Below are 19,851 nucleotides of genomic sequence, written 5' to 3'. Positions count from 1 at the left end.
TTAACGTAGTCTTGGGAAAAACGGAGTAAGCAACCCAACTGCTTGTTCGCTCTGTTTTTCCCGCTAGGAATAGTGGCTATCTAATAACAAATACAAATGAGTGTGTGTGTGTGTGAAGGTTGTAGATTACAAGTAAGTCGATTTTTTCGGATAACCATTTTTAATAATTACATAATTATTTTATTATTTTTTATATAATTATACTGCTACACATGTATAATTATATAAAACAAAATTACTCCATTCTCTTTGGCTTCACCACTTCCTTGATCGTTTTATGATCATGTTGATCATTACAAATTAATACAGCCAAGTGATCATTTGTTATTTAAATTATGACTTAATTATCCAATAATTGGTGTGACGTCAGAATCGATCTAGATATATGATCGATTGGAATTACCGAGATCTTACATCAAAACTTCCTTCTCTTACTTATTTAAAAACACAATATGCTACCCTTATATAAAGCACATCTACGCAAGTGAGAACAACCAAAAATACTTATTCTTCCTTTAAGATTTAAAAGAGTTTTAACGAAAAAAAGAAAATATTGCCTTGATCTTTGTATTTACCTTTATTTAAGCCAAATTCAACGAAACTATATAGCGTAGTATCCAATAATATTCCTGAGGAACTTGAAGTAAGAATGTGAGAGAAAACAAAAAGGTACAAAATACCAATTATCAATCTTAAAAATGCAAATGTCCAAGCAAACTACGAGCTTAATATAATTGGCGTCATGAAATTTTTAATCGCTCGGCTGTTTGCTTTACCTAACCTTCCATTTACCAGAAGTGCCTTTGGCTACACGTTTAATGGATTACGACTTTATTGCTATTACAATTAGGGTCCTTTATCCAGGGCTGATAAGGCCACCAGCGTGGGTGCATTGACAAGTGTTGTGTGCAATTACATGACAATAAGTGTAATTAGTGTTACACATGCATCTTGCGATGGTGTGTGCGTGAATTAGTGATGAAGGTTTGTTGGGTTAGATGTTATAGTCTATTTATAAGTTAGGTTTAAGCCTAGGTTTCGTTTGTATGTATTTTGTTTACGATGTGTATTGAAAATTATAAAAAAAATGGTCGAATAAAATAAACTGTGATGTTATGATAAATATATAAAACTAGAAACATTTGTATAAATAATTCAACTTAGTATTCAATCGCGCATCGACAATTATAAAAAGCCACAAATATATGAAAAAACAAACGTGGTCTTATTGAATTAATGGGTTTAAACATTGTAGTCTCCCTGAAAACCAACTAAGTGAACACGGGAAAAAAAATCTTAACTAGTAATAAAAGTAATAATCAAAAGACTAACCTGTTAATATTATTCATCGGCACAGCTCCAGAGTTATCCCTATCGTTCCTTTCTCTCGAACCTCCCGCGAATCTCTCGTAATTCTCCCTCTCCTTATAATGCCTCTCGGGTCTTGGCGAAGACGACCTTCTCCCCTGCATTTGCTGTGGCATATTGTTCTGCTGTACGGTCTGCAGAAGATTGTGGTTCCCTTGAGGCTGTTGCTGTTGCTGTAAAGCTTGAAGCAACTCCTGCGCATTGGCGGCGCCGTTCGACAAGAAGTTTGGCAAACCCTGGTTTAGTAATGCGTTCGATAAAGTCGGGTTCAGCATGTTGGGCCGAATGTTGGCGGACTGTTGGGGGTTGGAGTTGAGGAGTTGGTGGGGTTGGGCCATCGCTTGCAGGTTGGCGAGGGAGGTGGATACCACTTGGCCGTTGTTCAGGGCCAGGTTCACCATCTGGTCGTTGGAGTTGACGTGGTTTACTGGTATCGTTAGGATCGTCTGTGTTGCTATTCCTGTATGAGAAAAAAAACCTAATGAATATCGTGTCAGTTTAAAAATAAGTATTCTTCCATGTCAGTTTTGAATTATTAATCGGCTTTCGATCGAAAAAAGTTTTTTATACGTTTTCTCTCGATAATTGTAATTATGTTAAAGACATTGATACTAAATTTTATCGACAAGTATACAAAATCTATAATAGTAGGCACCTAGCCTGCTATAATAGATTTTAACATTAAAAAATTATCAAAATTTTTCAATTAATGTCGAGCGATACCACTATTTCCTTTGAAAATGTGTGTGTTCAAACCTCAAAATTACCTTCAGGTTTAGTACCTTGACGCTCTTGTCAATAAAATTTAGCATCAATGTCTTTAACATATTACAATTATCAAGAGAAAGCATTGTAAAACATTAGACTCCCACGAACTGTAACCATAACCAAAATGGACAGCTGCTGCAATGTAAAGACTCACAATTTAATATTTTTACCTTGCGATGTGGGTATGAGTAGCTGTGCTCCTTGTATTCCCTGCACCAGCTGTCCCGACGCGAGGATGAACTGGGGCATTGGGGACGGCATCGCTGGTGGCAGCATGTTGCTGTTGCCCACAGGGTTTGGGGAACCCATTCCTGGATCAAACGTTTATATTTTATTTGAGAGCGTTCCTATCTGGCGGATTTAAAGCAAGGTGTGGTCTAAGGTGCCGTGTGGATTCCGGCATCAATAGAAAAATAATGGGACCTCTCCATCTTTTAACCGTGGATGTCGCAAAGGCGATTTAGGGATAGGCTTTTCTTTTCAAGACTGTTGGCTCTGTCTACCTAGCAAGAGAGGTAGACGTGATTATATGTATGTGTGTATGTGGTCTAAAGTATCATGCGCAGTTTAAAAACTGCCTTTTTCGATCCTTTTTATATATTTTTTGTAAGTATGTAAAAATAACGATGAAACCTTTCAAGAAAAGGTAAGTTGTGTCTTGCACTATGCGTGGTTCTTCTTGGCCGAGCACTCCCGTGCTCCATAGTAAAAATATTTTTAAAAAAATTTGGAAATATGTGAAGAGAAGTGGGAACCACGCTCTTGTGACTAATATTGTGGCTATTAGCTAGATATACATACGATTACATTCTTTATCCCCTACAGGGATCCCTTTCTCCCTTTCATGCAGTGATTTCTATATACTTTTGCCAAAACCACAACGCTTGTACATAAATATGTTTGCTCAGTATGTTCGCTTAATTAACGAATGAAATTTAGACGTCTCAATTAAAAGACAATACCAAATAATAATGACATTTATTTAATTACTGCTATTCGTATAAGACTATGCTTATGACAATAAAACAATTCGATGACCCATCAGTCATGGTGTCAAGTGTTAGTTAACAATAGCTCAATACACGCACACAATCAACTTTCTTTAGTAATTAAACAATAAAATTATATTGTAATTACACCACATCGGCGTCCGTCTTCGGATAATAAAGTAAGATGGGAAATTACACAAAATCCATCTTCAACCGAGCAAGACTAATTTACCGAGAACAAAACGACTCCAACAAAAATCTAAAGCATTATCTGCAAGCCGTACAAGCCCGTTAAACTCCACATTAACATAACGTATTCATTTAAACCATGACATTTCACATTTTGTAACAAATGCTCTTTCCTATGGCGCATCAATTAAGAGCCGAAAAAAATGGATAATTAGCTCTATTAAGACAATAAAACTCTTAATGATACCGCAACAGACGTAATATCCGTGCGTTCGTGAAAAAATATGTAATTATACTCATTATTTAAATAGGTTTTTTCGTCCATTACGGCGTTGCTTTAATGGGCGGGCTATGGGGCCGCTATCTTGAATTCATTAAATCGATTGGTTTCGGTAATCACCTAATTACCACGTGATTCCAAAGTTAAGAGTTTTAATGCGCGAACCGTGTCTTTCTGATTATCCCGATCTGTCTAATTCTCTCTAATTAGCGGCCTCTGGCCCAAAGAGCTATCTGGAATTCAGTTGTGCTAAAAATATGAATGTGGACGCGAAATGCAACTCCAATTTATATTTTCTGTAATAGGTTCCGAACATTGATGGCTTTTACAGTTAGGATTTGCATTCGCTAAAATGGTTTTCCTGTCAATGATTTTAAATTTAAATCCGGGTATTTTAATACTTCAGTATTGTGCTTAATTAATCGTAATGTGATAGACGAGAGCTAAAACTAGATATTCTTCTTAGGATGGCTGCAAATAAGAGTATCATTCGTTTTACAGAATTAGCCTAGTCGAAAATATAGGTTAACAAATTAATACTGTGTTAACAAATTATATGACTCTAGGTTCCTCTAGAAAGTTTGCGAAGGTCAGATGGGAGTCGCTGTGTAAAACCATGGTCAAAGGCGCATTGCATGTTCTCTGGTGATCATTGCGTGTTGCACCCTCCACATCAGTATTTCGGGGCCCGAAGGATGAAGAAAACAAGAAATTAAACTAAGTAGTTTCTTTACCTGGAGCACTGACGCTTAGGTTCAAAGGCGAGTTGATGACAGGGTTGGCAGGCATGGACGTCAAGCCCTGTAGGTTGGCTGCTAGCTGCGACATTTGTTGCGACATCTGTTGCTGCAATTGTTGCGACATCGGCGGCATATTCTGTTGCATGTTCGCCAGATTTTGCAGATTTTGGAACATCGACGCCACTACGGACAAAGTTATCTGATGAGTCATTTCTAATTTGCAACAGTTTTGTTTAGAGAGGGTTAAGAGTATTGGCTTTAGTCAAAGTAGTTGTGAAATCTGCAATGGTAGTAGCAATATCGGCGGCATATTCTTTTATATACGTATATATATATATATATACTTTTACATGTTCGCCAAAAGTTCTATTCAAAATATTTTTTTAAGAGAAGATTTAGAGAATTTGGTATGTCAAATGTAATGGTAGTAGCGACATCTATTGCGGCATCGGCAGTATATATGCGAGGTTCCGGGGCTTTTGGATGATCGACGCTGCTGCGGGTAAAAATATCACATCTATTCCTTGGATTTGCAAGGAAACCTTTGGCCTTTACCATCCCACTCCTGAGCAAAAGCCTGTTCTTATGTTCATTGTCATGAATTAAATCGTTAATAGCTATATAAGGTATGGTCTTTTGCATGTTGGTGGCTATTTTTACTACAGCGTGTAAAGCAACATCGCTTAACGTCATATTTGACGTTGGTCCAGGTTGCGTCCCCACCTCCCTGAAGGCGAGCCCGAGGTTTGTTTATAACAACGATCCTGGATTACCAACATTTCTAATTTAGTTTAATGTTAATAATGCCCCGTTTTTTGAAGTTCCCCAATCAATATTATCCCTCCATGAGTCTAAGAGCCGAATCACAAGAGGGGTGCGCGGTTTTCGCTTGTATGCCCTTCAAAAGTGCGCCCTTTCTTGACTCCCTATAAGTTCATTATAGTTTTCTTTGTTATTTTGAAAATTGTATTTTTATAAGACACAACTACATAACAAATACATACAATTAATCACGTCTTCATGCCTTACTTAAGTAGACAGAGCCTGCAGTCTCGGAAAAACTGGAAAGCATAGATATTCAGATAGTAACAAACGGAAGTTTACTGGCCCGTCTTGAACGAGAAGAATCTCAAGTTATGAAGTCCTTCTGATTCACATGTATGATATAAAGAGAAGCATATGCGAACAAGTGGCCTTTTTAAGGTATATAGATAAACAATAGTACGTATCCTGTTACTCTGCTCTTTTATATCGAGACAAGAATTTCTCACTCCTTCCTTAATATACAGCTAAATGCCTACTTCAATCTTAAAACTAATGAAATATCCTAAAATAATAATGAAAGCATTCAGTACGAACTCACTGGAGCCATTCAGATGCTGTTGTTGCTGTGGTGAGCGGCGCGGGGAGGGGGTCCGAGGCTCGGCTATCTGCGCGCGCGCACCCCCCTCCGGCGAACTCGCGCCACTCTCGCGGTCTGACTCCGCCTGCTGGCAAAGTAAATTAATTATTATCTAATATACAGTAATACACTTAAAAATTATAACGTACTTGCTGAGTAAATACATACATAGATACATATGGTCACGTCTATATCCCTTGCGGGGTAGACAGAGCCAACGGTCTTGAAAAGACTGAATGGTCCTATTATTTCTTGTATTAGTGCCGGGAACCACACGGCAACGGCTAAGTAAATAATTTTTGTTATCATCAACATTTAGGCCGTAGGTCGTCCACTGCTGAACATAGATCTCCCCCAATGACTTCCACCTCGCTCTGATGGAGGCGACCTGCATCCAAAGTTTCCCCGCGGACTTCCCCAGATCATCGGTCCATCTCGCGTGGGGCCGTCCTACGCTGTGCTTTCCGGTATGTTAAATTTTGGTAAATGATTTACATAATACATACATACATATAATCACGTCTATATCCCTTGCGGGGTAGACAGAGCCAACAGTCTTGAAAAGACTGATAGGCCACGTTCAGCTCATTTGGCCTTAAAGATAAAATTGAGATTCAAATAGTATAAGGTTGCTAGCCCATCGCCTAAAATAAGAATCCCAAGTTTATAAGCCTATCCCTAAGTCGCCATTTACGGCATCCATGGGAAAGAGATGGAATGGTCCTATTCTTTTTTCCATTGGTGCCGGGAACCACACACACATGACTGACAATATTGACAAAAACACACAGAAAAGCTTCTAGGCTAAGAAAGTTGACCTTAGACAGAAGATTCCAATACTTTCTTTAATATACAAACTTCAGAAGAGTTTAAGCAAAAATGGTCATTTAAATATTCTTATAAAAAAGACACCATATACTTAGTAATTTTAAGTAATTAATATATAAAATGGAGTCAAGCCGGAAAATAAGTATGCAACGATCGATTTACGACTGCTTAATTTATTCCTTATTAATATTACTAGCTTTTGCCCGCGGCTTCGCCCGCGCAAATGTATTTATATTATAAGGATACGCCATAAAATTTCACCCATTTTTTTTATCCCGTATCGTGCGGGGCTGTTTTATGTTTATATTTGGTTTAAATTCATATGGCTTCTCCCGTCTTGTCCCGTCTCTTCTCGTTCTGTTCCGTCCCGTCCCAACCTGTTGTGTCCCGTCCTGCCCCGTCCAGTCCTATCCTGTCCCATCCCATCCTGCTTTCCGCAACTGATACGTATTTTTTACTAACCAATATTTAAGACTTCTCGCACTTCGACACCTATCACTATCAAAAATATCAAATCTAATCAACAAATCAAAAATTAACTGAAATAGAGAGTAAAATAAGTTAAATAAGTCAAGTTAAAAGTTAATGAATCAAACGAATAATAATTTCAAATCAAAATATTTGTAGTGTGTAATATGTAGTTTCGCGTATGTCCGCTAGGGGCGCTGCTAAAATTACACGATAAATTAAAATATTTTACGCTACCTAGCTAAATGACGGTAACGAAACCATAGCGCGATCTATCTCGATGCCAACGCCATCTATCGAGCATCGAGACAACTCGTGATAGTTAATAGAAAATAAAATTCGGGTGTTTTATTTATGCATACCGATTACGCCGAGATTTATGGACCGATTTACGTGATTCTTTTTTTGTTCGGTAAAGTATACTTTCAAGTTGGTCCCGTTGTTACCTAGTCAGGATCTGATGATGGTATTCCAGGGAAATCAAGGGCAAACCTCAAATTTACAGGCAATTACGTTTTTGACAATTTCATAGATCTGTTTAAGTATTTGCGTCTGATAGTCATCATCCCATGTGAATGAGCTGATGATGGAAGGTACAACTCCTCAACGGTTAGGAGTTGAAAGAAAATTCTTACGAAGTTATACGTACATGTGAGGCTATTAGGTTGACCTGATAATAAAAAGTAAATCTCATTAACGTTAAGAATTTAGGTGAAAATGGATGCGGACAAATTTCGTAGCTGTTTGTATGGGTAGTGTTAACACAAAATAGGGATTTAAAGGCGTGATGTTATTAATGTTATGCATGTTTGTACATAATTATGTATTTTATTATGTATGTTAAAGAGACGACTGAAAGTTGTCATACAAAGTCTTTTTTTTTAAGGATGGGAAATCATCAAATGACCTCTCCCGCTCTGGGTGGAACGGAAGGGAGTGTCAGACTTTTACTGACTAAAACCCACCTCGTTCCTTCAGTTGCCCTTTGCGTTCCGGGGCCACGGTATCTCGTTAGAACTTTCCCGCAGCCCCGGCTCAGTTTATCCCGTTTCCCCCCCTTGGGGGTTGACATTTCAAAAATCCCTTCTTGGTGCTCACTTATGTTACTAAAGGAACCTCTGTTCAAAATCTCAGACTCCTATACCGAGCGGTTTCGGCTGTGCGTTAATAAATCAGTCACCCATTCGCACCCCCTAAATCACGATTGGAGGGTAGTTTGAAAAAACTTATAATGTCAAACATATTTACTTGCCTATGTACGTGTTCATGCCAAGTTTCAAGTTTATAAACCCAAGGAATAAGATTTTTCATAGAAACGTTTTTACCCCTTTTCCCCCCCTTGGGGGTTGAATTTCCAAAAATCCTTTCTTAGTGCTCCCCTACATATCCCAAGGAACCTACATTCCAAATTTCAGCTGTCTACGACCAGTAGTTTCGACTGTGCGTTGTCTGTCAGTCAGTCACTCAGTAACGGAAGAGTTTTATATATATAGATTAATATTATTGCTTTTCGACGAAAACAAAGTAATTATCTCAATCGGTCATAATGTAATAAAAGTAGAAGGCTAAAACATAAATATAAATAGGTTGTAAGTACAAAGTTAATAATCAACTTTGTTTTTTTTTAATAAGACTTACTGCAATCTGAAGAAGGATACGTACATACATTTGATCATGTTTTTATTATTACGGGTAGATAGAACCAACAGTCTTCAAAAGGTAATGAAAGGCCACGTTTAGCTGTACTCATGAGTAAATGATAGAGTTAAAATTCAAATAGTGACATGTTGCTAGCCCACTGCCTAAGAGAAGAATCCTAAAGCTAAATTAACCTTTGCCTTAAGATAAAATTTAAATTGAAGAAGAATCTAAAGCTGATTAGGCGATAAATATTGATTTTATAATGATGCATTTTTCTTCACTAGTGAACCGATCGCTTTACAGTTTTCTATTAAGATATCGATAATTAATTAATTAATCACATGGTGGGATTCATTACATACCTAGTAATAAAAAAATATTGGTAAGTAGTGTGAAGTGCAAGATTTTAAATGTGTTTTAAACCAATAAATTTTAATATTTGTTTATTTTTTTATTTATTTAATACATTTATTTTTTAATACATTCATTTTATTTTTTTATTTATTTATTTTTTTATTTAATACATATCTATTTTATTTAAACCTTCTAATTTCAAATAAATAAATAAATTTTCTCTTTATATATTATTTATACCTACTATAAAAATATCAATTTAAACCAGGTACCTACTTCAAATTTATTCGAATCAAAATTATTACATTTGTTTAAAATAACAAATTAATAATTATAATTTGTCATGTCTACTGCCATATTTTACAAAAATATTGTGTTTTAATATTTTGCAAGTTTGTTCAGCCTCTGACAGCATAAAATATTCAAAATTAATGAATACTACTAATACAAATAAGTGAATTTTTAAATTATTTAAAAATGCATCATTTATTAAAATAATTTCTCACAACCAAATATTAAAAAAAATCATTCCACATGTTCGAAAAATTTCTTTCATTACCTTATTAATGGATCTATGCCGCTAGTAATAAATAAATGTTCTTAAATTAGAAATATTAACATCTATTATTATTAGAGTTCATTTTTCTTTTTATTTCAAATAATTTTTAGTTTTATTAAATAGTTGGTGCGATGCGTACTTAAATCTTCTCATGTAAATGTAAACACCTAGCACTGTGATTTTTCAGAGAAATTTAATAAAGCTTATATAAAGCTGAGTAGAAAATCATTGTTAACACACATTCACACAACAATACAATTATGATATTTTAAATGAAAAAAAGAATTTTTAATCTACAACTAAAATAAACTACATTGTACATGTAAATTAAATTATTATAATTAAATCACAACTTATTTTGATTATCTGCATAACGCTTCGTGAAAATATACCACTTCTAAATTTATTACTAAGTATATACTTACAAAAGATAATGTCATTCTCTCCACTTCTACGGAATAATTCACTTCCTATTACCACTGTCTAAATCGCTTTGACAACCAATAAATATCGCGGAAAGTCTGAAACTACGTTACAAGCAGTTCTCTCGAAACTCCTTCAAACTTTTAAAAAGTGACCGTCGAGTATAAAAAGCTATTTTGCGAAAAAGCTCACTTTATTCTAATCCGGTAAAACTTTATATCACGTCAAAAGTTCTTTTGTCGGTCCGTAGCGGAACTATGGATAGATAACGGAAACGGAACACTATGGATAGAGCGGTGCCATATTTTTTTTTTTACTTTTTTTTATTTATTTATAGCGATACAGCACACACACCCGCGCGGCAAAGTTGCACAGCGCGGAATGAAAGCGCGTCATCAGTTTAAAAAATCAACCCCTTCGGTGGTGGTTGGAAAAAATTCGCCCCCCTAGCGGGCGGGGGTGGCCCTCCGAAATCCTTGCCAAAGCGATCGCCATCGGACCGACTTGTCACTTGTCGAATAAGCATAATTAAAGTTTTCGTTCGTTTAATTCGTTCTCTTAATTAGTTGCGGATTAAGCCTGAGCAATGTAGATTATTAATCAGTTTTATTTTTATCAAAACATAAGATCTGTCTTAGATAATTATAATTACATAAAATTTTATAATTAAACTAAATAAATCATAATTATAACATCAGTAAAATCATATTGTCAAGAGAGAGAAAAATCAGATTAGACGTTAGACATTTGTAATAGGAACGTCTATCCATTAATGAGGAAGAGTGACGTCAATAACATAGATGCAACAGGTCGCAACAGCGATTACCAATCGGGAATCAGATGCAACGCGACTGAATAGTTCCGTCATTGGCCACTGCGGGAAGTCGCGATGTTCGATACAAATACAAATACTTTATTTGCTATAAATGCGGTACAATTATAGGTGTTACAAAGCATATACTATACATTTCGCGCATTTAACCAATCATGGCATGCAAAAATACAGACAATTTAAATCTGTAGCTCTATCTATCGATCGTAGCTATAACAAAAATGAGCAGCAAATTCGTAACAGCATTAGTAGTGTTATTATTTTATAACAGACACGATGATTATCTATGTGAGTCGGAATCGGAAATTACATGTTTTAGAGGTTTATGTATCTTTTGAGTTACTACATAGTTCAAGAGTATTGAACTTTTTTATAATTCTTGTTCCTCTTCATCAAGATGTTACTCTTATTAGAAGATTTAAAAACAATTCGCGATCAACAGGAATCACTAAGGAATTTATCTGATGATCAAAATTACCTTTTACTCTTTCCTACTTTAAGTTTTAAAGTGTGAATTGTTATTAAATAAACGATCTTAATATTCAAAGACTACCTGTTATTTAACTCTTATAATTTATATCTCGACATACAAGATACAGTCAGAAAAACTACATCAAAATACGTCCACAACCAGAAACACAAAATACAGTACACATCACACTTCAGTGTTGGTGCAGAGTTAAAATGGATTAAAATAAAAGTGAAACTTACTTTCTCGTTGTAATTCCTTCGTATTTTATACAATACGTACAAATGTGCACCCGTGTCAATAAAATATCATTACTAGCGTAAGTTCATGTCATCTTCATAACTGGTCTGGAAGCGAAAAATCCTTAAGTTGAGTGCAATACTTTAATTTCTTATCACGTAGGTTGTAAAAGCCAATCAAGGGAAAGGCTTCTAAACATGGGATTTATTTTTTACCCAATCTAATCCATCTAAATGATGAATTGTTTGCGCGATTTTACCTAATGTGAAAATTATTAATAAAAAATTGAGTTTTTTTTCTCTAATTTAGCAAAATTTCATTGAAATCCATTGTTAACTTTTGAAAATGAAACCGGAACTTCCTTTTAACTAAATTTTGTCATACAGGCTACTCTTTCGGTTTCTTCTCGTTGTAAACATCTGAAAAATTATTGCCTTGGGAACAACAATTACCCTTAAGGGCTACAGTACTCCTAATTATCTACTCAAGCGAGTAAACTAAAGTGCAGACACTTCTCACACTCTGTGAAATGTGTCAATTAAGTAATTGGTTCATTGATAAGTTGGGACCTAAATGTGTAATTGTTTCATAAGTTGGAAAATGTTCAAAGCACCGATCATTGGACACTTGCGGCGTGTCTTTGAGTTGTGCATTGAATGAATGAATAGCTTTATTTGAATAACTATAATCGTCTTCATTTTTTTCGACAAAGATATATCTGGTTCGGGGATTTCTTTTTTATAATTAGAGGCACATTGGCCTATGTTTTTATAAGCGGTGCTAGTTTAGGGCAAAGTCTGTGTGTCCTGTTTCCTGTTTTTTTTTTATAGGTATAATTGACTTGATTCATCCTTCTGGAAATTTCAAGCATTTGTTTGTTTGTCGATTGGGGGATTATAGTGCATTATCTGGTGTGTAAGAGTTTTTAGGTCATTTGGAATGACGTCTTATTTTATTACCAGTATATTTTATAATAACATGAAAAAAATCTTAGTTAAAATCTTATTTTTAGTAGGTAATGTTCTACCAAGTGGAAAGAGGTAGTCTCTGCCTACCCCTCCGGGAAAGAGGCGTGATTTTATGTATGTATGTATGTATGTATGTTCTACCAAGCCAATTATGTGAAGATAGCAAGATCGAGCGCATTTTCGATTGCGCCTTTAGGACCAAATATGATAGAATATCTTGGTACCTTATGAGTGAAAATAATTAAATGAAATTTATAAAGTCGATGATACAAAAGTAATAAGTAGATTTTCGAAATTTAGAAAATGATGACTTATCCAATTTTTGTGTCTGAATCCGATTAATTGGTATAACATGAAACCATTGACCTGTATTTTGTAAACACAGATTGCTTCGCTGACCTACTTATTTATATGGATGATACCTATTTCATCTATTTGCATAATCTAAACACAAAAACTCTGAGCATTTTCGTTCAATTCGTTGAAATTTTTTTTCATATGTTTTTAGTGAAATTGGATTTAAGTTAATGATTTTGTTAAGGGTCGCGATTCTTATTAATTTAGATATCTATGCGGAGGCGGGTCTCGATGAATGATATAAAAAGTTCGGTGAGTTCAGTTAGTTTCTTAGAAAAATTAGCAGCTGATTTACTGATTTTTTATAATTTGAAAGGATTCAGGTTATTTTGAGAAAAGCATAGTCATGTCGGTTGCTACTTATGATCGGAGATGAAAAAATTATAGTCAACAAGTAACATTCGGAATAATCAGCGGTACACGGAAAAATCAGTAATTATTCAGATGAAGTTGGACGAGCGAAGGGGGTAAAGCAAGGGCCGGCCAAAATAAAAACGGCATTGCGTAGGGGTGACACCCCTCGCCCCTCGCCTCTACAAATGTTATCTAACTGCGTTCGCTCGCGCCGCGGCTCCATTCGGAATTAGCGCGTCCGAACGAATTTTCAATTTGCACTCGATTTTTTTCTCGGATAGTTTCGTCCTAATGGAAACGGGCGCGCGCCGTGAGAAACGGAATCGCTCGATTGTACGTATCACGTCATAATTCGGCGGGCGAAGTGCGGTCATTATCGGCACACACGCGTAGCATTGTCCGCGCCGATGTGTGTGTAGATTTTTACTCATTAATTTTAAAACGCTCCGGATTTTTTTCAGGGCGGGCGCTAGGGGTGCGAGGGGCGCCAGGGGGGTGAAAATTGGCGATGGCCGCCGGGCGGGGTGTCACCGACGGGGGTTATTAAATAGATTGGTCCGCGGCCGAACGGAGCCGCCGATCTGCACTTGTACTCGCGTCATTAACGGGTTGAGAACCGATTTTAAATCGTGAAATAACAGCCTGTTACAGGAAAAGTTGAGCACGGCTTATCGAGCGCTCGGTTCCGTTTTCTACAAGCTTAATTGCATTAAACCTTGTTTTTATTAGTTTCTTCGTCGGATCATTACCGGGCGTGCGATTCGCGGGGCGCGTGACACACGGCGGTGTGGAGCAGACGGGCGTCTCGTGCCGGGACAGTCCGCATTTCTCCCGCGATCGTGGTCACAACAATACACAGGAGTGTTCCGATACGTACACATACGCACGACGTTTTTTTTCTGCGGCCGTTCGGCAGGAGGGTGGACAGTGGGTGGATGGGGGGAGGAAATGTGAAAAATACTCGAAAAAAGGCGAAATTGTAGCAGATATATAATTAAAGCAGAGCGTACAGTAACAACGTAGCGATGTATTATGCAGCGCGGTGTCGCCGCTGCGGACACCGCGAACGCTCTTCATATCAATATATCATATGTTTTGTTCGGATGACTTTTCATACTGAACACGAGTTCCCGAAAACGATAAACTTTATTAATGATTTGATAAATATATAAATTGTATCTCTCATAATGCATTACAAGTACAGCTAAGCGTAGTGTTCTAGTTCTATACAAGTTAAGTGCTTTGTATCTATCGGGTCAACGATATACGTTACTAAAAATCGCGAATACAAGTAAATCAAAGAAAACACGTTCAAATACTAATAAGAATGGAACTCATGACCACGGAAATAATAGAACAATGTTAGGGTGCATAGATATAAATTTTATGTATGTATGTAAGTATATAAAATTTTATGAAATACGATATAGGTACTTATAAGCATGAACAATAATGAACAAAATATTAAATTGCATGTCAATTTTGAGGTATTCACAAAAAGACAGGTCAAGATTATCATGAAGAAAGTGATGAATGTAGGTAAGAAGTATGCAAGGAGCGTGGCAATAGGAAACACCTATGTGGTCTCTGCTTACCACTACTGGAAAAAGACGTACTTCACTGAAATATGTATGTCAATATCATATATATACATTGTATATGCGGCTTCTGTGGCGCAGCGGTAGTGCGCTTGTGTGTGACATTAGAGGACCTGGGTTCGAATCCCGGCCAGGGCAAGATGAAAAACGAACTTTCTCTGATTGGCCTGGATCTTGGTTGTTTATCTATATTAGTATTTATTATAAAATGTAGTATCGTAATCTATCAGTAATCCAAACATCTGAACGTGGCTTATCTGTCTTTCAAGACTGTTGGCTCTGTCTAACTTGCAAAGGATATAGACGTGATTATATGTACCTATGTAGGTATGTAGTATCGTTGAGTACCTAAGTAGGTATCTCGTTTCGAGCTTAATTCGAGGCTATCTCAATCTGTGTGATTTGTCCCGTATATATTTATTTATTTATATAAATATGTACATACATATATCGTAAACGACACAGTTAAATTGAATAGGTAGGTGCACGGTCCACGTGGTGGGAAGGGATCGCTCCACAGAGCAAAGTCGGGCGGGCGTTCAGTGCACTGTGGCGCGCGATAAATCATGTCCCGCGAGTTTCCTACAGTACGACACATATTTTTAGACAGCCACCTAAATGAGTGAGATGTTTTGTGGGTTAATGTGTGTTCCTATGTTTTTATGTCATTTTGTATGCATACATGATACTCGTAACATATAATAACAACAGGGGTAGACAGAGACTTACATTCTGTCATCGTTCTGTATTATTATATTGCTTTTATAAATATACATAAGTTTTATTTCTCCATACAAAAGTAGGTTGTTTTGAAAAAGATTTGTCTTTTTGTAATGGGGAATGATGGTGAAAATCTTTAGTATCCGGGTACTGCAGTAGACTTTATACGGTACATATGAGAACGTTTTTTTTGTTATTATAAATTTAAACAAGACAATTAAATTCTTACAAAAAAAAATAATTTAGTTTTTGTGACTTTAAGATGAATAAGTACCCAATTCATACATATGAGTACAAGGCTATAATAAGTCCACAGGACATTAATTAATTATTTCTTATGCAGATAATTAAACAGATGTGCTTTTAAAGAACTAATTAGTCGTAATTAAACCTATTGAGGATAAATAAGCATTGCTCTATAATTTCTTGATTATATTGTAGTACGTGGTAAGGGGACGTACGTGAATGAATTTCGCCATTTTGTCAATGTACTGGGAACTTAGCGGCTTATAATGATGCTTCTTTTCGTTATATTTCTTTGCCGTGTGGTTCCCGGCACCAAAAGAAAAAAGAGTAGGTCCATAAGAAAGAGATGGAGTGGTCCTAACCACTTCATCTCTTTCTAACCATTTTTCATTTTGATAAAATTGAGTAAAACTAAAAATATATTAAAAGAATCGCCAAAAATATGCGAAATAAATTTACCCTTTGTCTTCAAGTACACAAAGAGTCCGCTTTGAATTATTACTAGCGCTAATTGCATCTCCAATCACTATTTAAATGGGATCCAACAATAGAAATTTAAAAATTCAAATTCGACGATTATAATCGAACAATCGAAAGAATCGAGTGAATGGAGTTGAGTGCCCACGCGCCGCAACAGGGTTCGATAAAAAATAATGTGAGAACAGAATAGAAACTTCTCATCTGCTTCAGTTTTAGCGAGAGCATTACGTTTAAATTATGTTATAAATTAATGGGAATGCCATGGGAATTTCCAGAGTCTATGTTACTCTTGAAGGTCTATTTTGTTCAGTAGTTTTTGAGTTACAAGCGTCAATTTCAGAATTGTTAGAGCATTACATCAATCAATCATTGGAAAAATTACCTAAATGAAAATTACGAAAATTTTTCGATTCTCACGATGTGAAATTATTAAAGTAGTCAAGCATTTGGCATATCGCGCAAGAGATAAAGACGTGATTATATGTATGTATGTGAAGTAAAGACAAGTCAGCTACACATGTATAGTCTCGTTATTTTGCATTTCAATACTTGAATCCAATAAGCGTTTGGACGCGAACACTTACAACCCTTTGGCAAAAAAATCGATTATGATTTCATTATTTGATTCGTTACTTTGAGTTGCAACAGACTCTTAATTACTTTTTTTTCTATTTAAGTACTTGGACAATACAATTTGCCATTTCTATCAGGCAATTTCAAGTTTCAGTGATGTTTTATTGTGCCTGATTAAATTAAAAAGTGTAATTTTTTACGGGTTATGTGTACCTACAACACACAGCGTGTTAAGTGGACATTTTTACAACACTATTTAGAGCATTATCTTTCGCAGAATGAAAGCTCTAAGCAAAAAAGTTTTGTGTAAAATTTTTGGCTACGTTGTCAGCTGCCTTTCCGAAAAGACTTACATACATAAACAATTCGTTTGGTATGTAAAGGATAACATCATCTTCAATTTTACTACCGAATTCCTAAATTCCTATCTGCTTTTCTTCTTGTTCATATTGAAAAAAGTTAATTAAGGGCAAGGCTAATAATATTGGGATATATTAAGCGATGGGCTAGCAACCTGTCACTATTTCAATCGCAATGCTATTATTAAACCATACAGCTGAACATGGCCTTCCAGTCTTTTTAGATAACGTAGGCCATGTTTACTCCGTAAGGGATAAAGACGTGAGTACATGTATGTTTTTAGAAATAAACCCAAATGAACCAAATAAATATTAGCGTATTGCAAAGCTTGGCACAAACAGTCGATAGCACCCATAATCGAGTTACAGAACGATAAATGAAAGGTAATTGGGGGAAATTACGAATAAATGGGAGGTTATTATTGAATTTAATGTTAAATTAATCGCGAGACCCCTCAGCCATCTGTCGTGTGCCCCCCCGCTGATCATGGGATGTGTCTTCATCGATTCTGTTGTAATTGCTTTTGTTCAGACTTCAAAAGAATCTAGGGGTATAGTTACTATATAGGCGTCGGTGAATCGGTAAGGCGCCCGGCATAAGTTCGAATCCCACCTCGGCCATGTACTAATGACTATTTTCGAAGTTAAGTTAGTTTGAATACTGACCGATGCTCTTACGGTGAGGGAAAATGTCGAGAGGAAATCTGCGCTTTCGCTTCATCTACGTTTAAGTTAGATACTTCTGACCCTTTGCTAGGAGGTTTTCCTAGACAAACTAATCAAATCGGTCCTGTAGTGACTGCTGGCAGGTACATACTTCCTTTTATCATAGTGTATTCTCGACTAGCATTATCCAAATTAGATTGGCCTTAAACCAGGTTAAAACAATCAGGCTTGCAGCGTTACTTAGAATCTATATACCTACAACTTGTCTCTTCTGCAAAAAGTAGGTCTTATACCTAAACATACAAAGTGATACATGCGATAACAAATAATTTTAATATATGAAAAACGAAGAAGAAACGAATCCAAACTATTTAATAAGTGCGCGATAGTTTTCGCAAAACTCGTTTAATATTAGATACCTATGTCCAAAAAATCTATTAAACCTACACACATTGACATTCAGGAACAGGGCTGAATCGGCGCTGGCTACTGCAGTAGTTTTTCAAATATGCAATTTACTGATTTCGAAAAAAAAGAAGCCGGGACGCCGGCGGGGCCATGGAAAATGGCGATGAAAAGAAACTAAAAAAAAACAGCGAAAATACTAGGCCCGCGTATGGTAAATAGCATCGGCCCTGCCGCCCACCACCCACACTAATTCGTTATTTTAACAGAGAATTATTAATGTTACAGAACTGATAAAATCTTCTAGCTAGATTCAGATCTACCGTTCTCCCGCAAAAAAGGAGTACAAGTAAATGAGATGCCAAAAGACATAATTACATAGTATAAAGTCGCTTCCCGCATCTGTACTTACGCATGTGTGTTATGCTTTCATCTTTAAAACTACAAAACGGATTTTTATGCAGTTTTTTTTTAAGTAGAAAGACTCATTCAAGAGGAAAGTTTATATGTATAAATACTACCCGTGCGAAGCCGGGGTGGGTCGCTAGTATTAAAATAAAAGACAAGTGTACGTAAGGCTGATAAAAAGTGAGAAACCAATATTAACGCGGACGTTATTATTAGTCTGTTAACGTATATATGTATGGAGAGATTTAGGTTAGAAATTTTCTTGTTTTTTATCGATTTTAGGTTGACTAAACGACACACAAGCAAAAAGCAATATCCGTTCGACTTGAAAAAGAAGCCATATTCTTTTTTTAGGTATGGAAAAAACCTAGTGTTAAAACAAAAACCTCTTAGAAGTCAATGCCTCGTGGTTACGCGTCGTATGTACCTACTTACCTAATGACACAAACCCACAATGTGTGTAATCAGCTCGCATTACGAATGTATCAAGAGACACGGCCATTATGTGCTATTAATGTGAATTAACTTTTTTGATTAGGGCTTATTAAACGCGTCACGTGACCAAAACACGAATTTCATGATTTTTTATCTTTTTCCTCCTTTTATCTTTTGCCTATTTTCCTGGATTCAAAAATGTATCAGTTTAATGTGGAGACATATCTTGCATTTTTCTTGGTATGCAAAACTTTGCTGTTAAAAAAGATGACCGTATAACAACAAACACATAGTACCTACCTACAAATGCGGGCTTATCCCTAACTGAGATCTCTTCCAGCCAAACCCTTCTTATTCGGAGATCCCTTCGTATTTGGAGATGGTGGATCTTCACATTGCCAGGTCGGAAAAAGGTAACATACAAATTCTTTCTTCGTATTGTGTGGTCTGTCACTTACAGATCATGAAATCTCAAAAGCTACTGAGAAAATAAAAATGGAATTTAGCGGGATGATGGATTGTAACTAGGTGACATCAGATTTACAGCGGATGTCAGCTTTTAGTAAGAGACTAGTTACACATAGGATTTTTGGAAATTCCTTCAGGAACGGATTCATACGGGCGGGGTCGCGGGCGCTCTCTAGTGAACAAATATTCTTTTGTAATGTAGACCACTGAACCTCGACTAATAAATGTAGTGTATAATTATACAAAAACAAAATGGCAACAAGC

General features: G+C 36.2%; 1 protein-coding gene across 1 annotated transcript in view; it reads right to left on the bottom strand.

The window, feature by feature from the left end:
* Positions 1 to 19,851, bottom strand: part of LOC106129252 (POU domain, class 6, transcription factor 2) — a 131,558-nt gene that overhangs the window by 25,536 nt on the left and 86,171 nt on the right. Inside the window, exons 3-6 of the mRNA XM_060947462.1 lie at positions 5,698 to 5,824; positions 4,329 to 4,517; positions 2,307 to 2,447; positions 1,333 to 1,828 (exon numbers count right to left, since the gene is read on the bottom strand). Of these exons, the coding sequence (XP_060803445.1) occupies positions 1,333 to 1,828; positions 2,307 to 2,447; positions 4,329 to 4,517; positions 5,698 to 5,824 (953 nt within the window). The remainder of the gene's footprint in view (positions 1 to 1,332; positions 1,829 to 2,306; positions 2,448 to 4,328; positions 4,518 to 5,697; positions 5,825 to 19,851) is intronic.

Source organism: Amyelois transitella, chromosome 13 (assembly GCF_032362555.1).
Source record: "Amyelois transitella isolate CPQ chromosome 13, ilAmyTran1.1, whole genome shotgun sequence".
Lineage (NCBI taxonomy): Eukaryota > Metazoa > Arthropoda > Insecta > Lepidoptera > Pyralidae > Amyelois > Amyelois transitella.
This window is presented reverse-complemented; position numbering and strand designations above follow the sequence as displayed.